This window comes from Sinocyclocheilus rhinocerous, unplaced genomic scaffold (assembly GCF_001515625.1).
Source record: "Sinocyclocheilus rhinocerous isolate Xijiao unplaced genomic scaffold, SAMN03320098_v1.1 scaffold1223, whole genome shotgun sequence".
Lineage (NCBI taxonomy): Eukaryota > Metazoa > Chordata > Actinopteri > Cypriniformes > Cyprinidae > Sinocyclocheilus > Sinocyclocheilus rhinocerous.
The window spans coordinates 116745-123692 of record NW_015641045.1 but is presented as its reverse complement, the minus strand read 5'-3'; the positions used below and the strand labels follow the sequence as shown (position 1 = coordinate 123692).

General features: G+C 38.0%; 1 protein-coding gene across 1 annotated transcript in view; it reads left to right on the top strand.

The window, feature by feature from the left end:
* The first annotated feature begins 2733 nt into the window (after window positions 1-2733).
* LOC107754414 (B-cell linker protein-like) overlaps window positions 2734-6948 on the top strand; it is a 14299-nt gene continuing 10084 nt past the window's right edge. Inside the window, exons 1-7 of the mRNA XM_016570850.1 lie at window positions 2734-3184; window positions 4081-4112; window positions 4208-4242; window positions 5566-5603; window positions 6023-6116; window positions 6217-6311; window positions 6425-6482. Of these exons, the coding sequence (XP_016426336.1) occupies window positions 3182-3184; window positions 4081-4112; window positions 4208-4242; window positions 5566-5603; window positions 6023-6116; window positions 6217-6311; window positions 6425-6482 (355 nt within the window). The 5' untranslated portion in view covers window positions 2734-3181. The remainder of the gene's footprint in view (window positions 3185-4080; window positions 4113-4207; window positions 4243-5565; window positions 5604-6022; window positions 6117-6216; window positions 6312-6424; window positions 6483-6948) is intronic.

Here is a 6948-nt window from a genome sequence, read left to right as displayed (position 1 = left end):
GTGTGTAAGGCTGGCCATGGGGACTTGGGGCAAAAATGCCACTAAATTGGACAAAAATGCCCCTGCACAAACAAATTTAATCTATTACGTCTGTTGCTAACAAAGTGAATATGAATAGACCGTGTCGATTGCGGCATTAAGAAGAGATTCATTTAACAGTGTATACAGCTTCAGTGATTATAACGATAGTTAAATTTTTTTGAGAGTGCTTAAACTCGCGATGGATCAATGTTAGTGATAATGTCACTTTCTAGATATAATTTATTCGCTGTTTGAATAACAGTGGAAAGGAAACGTTATATAATTATCCATTTCTAACGTTTTTATTAAAGTGTAATCACGTTAAATACAAATTCAGTCCCATTAAACTTTTTTTTTTAGGGATCAATGTTAGTGATAATGTCACTTTCTAGATATAATTTATTCGCTGTTTGAATAACCGTGGAAAGGAAACGTTATATAATTATCCATTTCTAACGTTTTTATTAAAGTGTAATCACGTTAAATAGAAATTCAGTCCCATTAAACTTTTTTTTTTAGCCTACATGACACCCATGTCTGGCTCTTAAAAAGACGGGTTTATAATGTTTAATACATTTGGCTGCTTTTAGCCTTACCCTGGAGTTGGTTCACCCTCCGCCTTCGCTGTCGATTCCCATCACAGTACATTTAGCGTGTAGTGCAATTATTAAACAGTCAGAAATGCTCCTCTCACCTCAAGCAGTTCAGCCTGACGCTCTTCTTCAGTCAAAAACGTCTTCACCTTCATCTCGAGAATAGTGAGTACTGTGAGAACATGCAAAATACCAAAACTAATTTTAGAGATTTCAGGTTCGGGTGCAATAGTGATGGTAAAACTTGACCTACACATTTATATGCACACAATGATGAATGAATTGGAGGAGTCCCAATAGGGTCCTCGGACTCCTCGCGATGCTTGGACCCTAATTACCTTTGGGTGGAGCTGCAGTGGAGTTGAAGGTAGGAGCTGCAGTTGTGCTATTGAAAACTACAAATACAGAGCCTCGATTATAACATTATAACAGGCACCTTCCGAGTAGAGACCTGCACTATCGCGGGACTACCGCGGCAACCAACGCAAGAGTGCGGCGCGCGGTAGAGGTCTGCGTGGGACTGCTTTTTTAGTCCCACTCCCGCAAGGTTCTATTCCGCACCCACCCGCTCCTGCTATATTCACTCTTTGTTCACCTGCTGTCCGCTTAGAATAATTTTCTTCCCGACCCGACCGTTCCCGCTAAATTTAGTTCTCGTTTCCAGAATCTCACATTTAAATTTCCGCTACTGAAAGAAAGAGAGATAGGCTGTAAGAGCTTGATTAGCTGGTTCAGGTGTGTTTAATTGGGGTTGGAGCTAAACTCTTCAGGACACTGGCCCTCCAGGACCTAGTTTGGACACCCCTGCTATAAAAGGAGGGAAGAAGCGCTTCCAATCATTGTGTTCTTGTTAGCAATGGTTACCTCCAAAGAAACACGTGCAGCCATCATCGCTTTGCATCAAAAAGGCCTCACATGCAAGGAAATTGCTACAAAGAATATTGCACCAACGGCCTGGTGTCAAGAAGGGCAGCAAATAAGCCACTTCTCTCCAAGAAAAAAAACGTCAAGGACTGACTGAAATTCTGCAGGAAGTACAAGGATTGGACAGCAGAAGACTGGGGCAAAGTTATTTTCTCTGATGACACTCCCTTTCGACTGTTTGGAACATCTAGAAAATCGATTTTTTTGGAGAAGAAAAGGTGAACGCTACCATGGGTCCTGTGTCGTGCCAACAGTGAAGCATCCTGAGACCATCCATGTAGTCAGGATTTGGCCCAGAAGCTAATATCCAGCATGCCAGAGCGAATTGCAGAGGTTATGAAGAACAAGGGTCAACATTGTAAATATTGACTCGTGTGTGTGTATTTATTTATTTATTTATTAATTATTATTATTTTTATTTATTTTTGCCAATAAAAGCCTTTAAAACGTATATGTTTATCATTGTTTTTCAGTATACCATAGAAACATGTGGAAAAAAAACTACAAATACTGAAGCAGCAAACTTTGCGAAGCACAAAATTTGTCACTGTCAAAACTTTTGGCCATGACTGTAGGTGGTGTTGGTGCTGGTGTAGGCGGTGTTGTAATGCTGGTGTAGGTGGTATTGTAATAGGTAAGGAGGTAATTGATGTGGTAGTTGTAGTATCCGTAGGTAGTTTGAGCTGTGGAATTAAAGAAATGTTTGATATCAACAATCAGATCATCTGTACTGTTGAATTATCATTCCTGATGGTGTGGTGCTTCTCAGTCTCTCAAAGTGATTATAATTAATGAAATCAGTGGTGGATCTAATTTTGTATTAAACTGTCAAAATCTGACACAGATTACAGTGCAGCTGATGTGAATGCTACCTGTGGTTAAGCAGCTGACTGAGAGCCGATGAGAAGAACAGCGGGAGCCATCCTACAGATTCAGTGTGTGTAAGACTTCTGCCAGTGATCTTCTGACCTGCAACTTCTCTGTGACTCCATATTAAATGGTTCGAATCGTTTCCTCATAATAACCCATCATGTGTCTGTCCAGCCTCATGCCGAAAAACACTGCTATCAGAGACAGATAACTACCAAAAGCATGAAGGAAACTGGTTGTTATCTGTTTTTTTTTTTTTAATCAGATTTCTGGTATGTAACTGCACAAACTGGACCAATTAATGGTTCATTTGTGTGTGTGAATGTTGGTGGATCATGTGGGCATTCAGTGTGTTCACACTGCCATCATCAGGTTGAGCTCAGGAACTGATCAGCAGGGTTTGGAGACGTTCACAGATGGTCTGCTGTGATGTTGTCTCGTGTCATCAAACTCTGTTCCTCTGAAAGGCTCGATAACACTTCTTCTTTCTTTCACCTCGTCATCTGTGGTCAGATGCCTTTAAACATCAAACGAGAGAGACAACAAAGTGCTTTAGTGAACTCAGAGCCAGTTGAAGGTCTTTCTGTTATTAACAGGGATAATCAGCTACCTGCTAAATCATCCACCTGCTATGCAAATACTCTCTCTCTCTTTTGCACACACACACACACCTCCAGCACGCTACTTACTGGACTCACATTCAAAGTTCTGGGAGATTTGCATCCAAACCTCACAGCAGAGAGCTTCCTGATGAACTGAACGCCTCATGTATCATGGTAAAGTACAATTATTTCTATTTAGTTGTATGTTAGACATTTAGGAATACATGTTATTGGCATTTGAGTTTTAGATGCTACGAACACTGTTTTATACGTGAACATAAATGTAATCATAATTTGAAGTGGCAACATCCAAGCACTAGTGTCATTTATTACCTGGAATTGATGTCAGATACTGTACATGTATACGTTTCAGAAAGGTTAGATAGTTTTGAATTTCTGCTTTTCTACTTTAACACGCTAATGTTTCAGCTCCTCATTCGCAGTGAATAAAACGCCACATTGTTCTCTGTCTGATGCATTTGAACCACCTATCTGATAAAAACCGGAAAATGGCACTGTTTCAGCTTCCTCTTATCTAGTCATTCCAGTTATGACACTATTTTGTTTTATGCTGTCAATATATGCTTATTTTTGCACTTTTTTTTCCAAGATTACATTTAATGCCTTAAACTGCTTATATTTATGTCTTCGCCTTCAGTCAAAACATTACTAAACCTGTTTGCATATCTTTAAAGTACAACATTGCTTTTATGAATTAAATAGTCAAAGTTATCTGTTGTGTTTTCTCTCTGATGTATGTGTAGCAACAAAAGAGAAGTGAATAACAATGACCTACAGTATTCGTCTATGTGTATTTCTAACCAAGACAAGCAGCCGTTTGATTGAGTGTTGACAAATGAAATATTATTTATATTTATAATATTACATATAGTGAAATGTTCCATTGTCCTATAGCATTTCTACACTCTCCATCCACATATTTACATAATCTTTTAATATCCGGGAAGTGTTTAACAAAACCAGCTAGCAAAGATAAACGCATATTGTTCTCGTTAGACTTTAAGTCTGAGTGTTTTGGTCACCCAAAATGATGTTTTCTTTATTTTTAGAGTTTCTTTGGGAAGTTGAAACCATCTCTACTGTAAATACTAAAGTCATTTTTCATCAAACATTACATTTTTATCCTCTAAATCTTGCATAACCGTCTAATTTACCTGTTATTTTTCTTCTGTACAGCCATAGCGGACCACCAGCTCCACCCAGGAGAACAGGTGCTTTGATGACAACATGCCGTACCTGTGTAAAAACATGAGATTAAAACATCTATAGAACAAAAGATTCATATACTTTCTCACAAACATTAGGATTTTAGGTTAAAACAAAGGTATAAGGGATAATTTGTGACGTGCTATTTCAGTTTTAATCACCTTTTAGCATACTGCAGTTAAAATATTTAATACATTAATTAATAAAAGCACAAAAAACTATGTAACTTCTAAATTAATATGAGGTTATATCAACTGTACATATAAGAATAATACATGTTTGGCAGAACTGTATACAAAAGCAAAAACAAGTTAAAATAGCGGTGAAAATCAGCTACTGCAATCTGTAAAATATGAGTAAATAAAATGAAAATAAATACGGCCTATAAACACCTCACGTGTTTTAAAAATTTACAAACACATAAAAAAACTAGTCTAGACCTTTTAAAAGGCAGAAAAGCTGGTTAGTCAAATTAGGCGCCATATAATTTAACGCGGATGAAAATGAGGCTGTGAGGGATCGGCTTACAGTATTTACAATGGCACACACACTGTCCTCCTAGATCAAGTGATTTCACAAATTTCAATAGCCTACTATTTTATGGAGTTTTTGTCTACCGTAACTTTTGTGCCCAGAAAAAGGTTTCGGAAGTCAAACAAACCTCAAAGCAGCATCAAATATGGCGCTGACGTTTGGCCATTTCACGCAGCGCGCCAATTTTCGTTATCATCACATTCTTTCTCGTTCTGTCAACCCAAAGTGCTTTAACAGTAAACAGCAAGAGCACCAAAGACGCAAATAATCCAAACACAAGCGTTTTGCTTATCTGTGACTTATTTTCTGCGTTTCTTCTAAAGTTTATTGGCGGTTTACTTTGTCGCATTTCTGTCGAATGCTGGCGTTGAAGAAGATCAACTCAAGTTCCCTACATGCACCGCGGCACGAATAAATAATACACGTTCCTGTGTACTGTGTTAATGATATTGTTTTACGGTTTACGGCGTCGGCTTATGCTGTTGTGTTTGTTGTCGCAAGAAGTTAGGCTACTTGTAGTGGCGATTATTCAGAGCTTGTAGTTATTTATTTATTTATTGTCACCATTATTGTGATGTGTGTCTTAATTAGTGTGGTTGCATTCGAAGAATCATTTATCTTATGTTTATTAAATGCATTTTATCTTGTAATATTCAAGTAATAGGTTTGTCAACCGCAGTTAAACACAAAAATATGTACTGACGTTCAGGTGAAATCATAAATGCAATCTATTATTGATCTGTAGGACTTTTTTATTTCATGTGATCTCATTAAAACCTTTCAATTCTTTGTAGATAACAGTTCTGGATATGGCTGGCCAGAAGGGGAATTTGTAAGTATTGTGCAAATATCACTTGTCTAAACGCATAGTCATACAAAGTTAAAAGGTGTGGGAACATTCATACTTCCTGTTGTGTCTCCAGGAGGTATCACTTCCCTACATCTACTGTCCGTCAGTCTTCTCTGAGAGCTGTGAGGTCAACAGTTTATTAGTATAAGAAACTCAATCCCACATGACATTAGCATTTTCTCAGAACCTCTCCAAAAATTGTTGGCACATCGCATGTTGGGAATACATAGCTACTTTTGAATGATCGTCAATATAAAAAGATGTTTCTCTTGCCCCTTAAATGGCTAATCTGAACCATAATTAATAACATCATTGCATATGACTATTTACCTCTTGTGACCCAATTATGGATGCATGTGAGCTTCTTTTATACACATCTGATCAATCTCAACCATTTTCAGGATGAGGAAGATGGTGATACATATGAAGCTCCACCATGTGAACGTCCCACCATTAAAGTCCAACCGCGCCAAGTAGAGGAGAATGTTTACCTGGGTATCTATCTATCTATCTATCTATCTATTAATAATGCTGATAAATTCATATTTAATGTGATAATATTTTAGTGTCTAATGTAGCGTTTGTTTTTCCTCAGGTTATCTGGATCGAAACCCGAACCCTGTTACTCCCAAAAGACAGGCAGCACCGCCGCCACGACCGGCCAAGATCACCCCGATAGGGAAAAGCATGGTAAAACATCTAAATTACTGCAATATCTGTGTCTTAGCCTTTATTGTGAGTTTATTTCACAGAAGAGGCTTGTGTAGCTTTTAGATTCGGCTGTGTGTTTCTTTTGCTTCTAGAAGCCAGAGCCGCCTCACGACCCGGAGCAGTTTTACATCGACCCCAATGATAGCAAACGTGAGTCTCTGAAAACAAGCTCATGAATTAGGAAAAGAAAGAATCAGTTTTTGATGCAGGATCAAGGATTTATCAGAGTAAGAATACAGTAAAAACAGTAATATTGCAAAATATTATTAGTTATTTAAAGGGGTCATATGATGCGATTTCAGTTTTTCCTTTCTCTTTGGAGTGTTACAAGCTCTTGGTGCATAAAGAAGATCTGTAAAGTTGCAAAGACTAAAGTCTCAAATCCAAAGAGATATTCTTTATAAAAGTTAAGAGTCAACCACACCTACCTAAAACGGCTCGTTCTAACACGCCCCCACATACCTACGTCACGATCTGGGAAGATTTGCATAACACCGCCCAAATGTTCACACAAAGAAAGAAGGAGTAACTTTTATTCTCGCTGTAATATTGAAAAGTGAAAAGTGAAAAAGTGAAAAGTGACGTGACATGTGGCCAAGTATGGTGACCCATACTC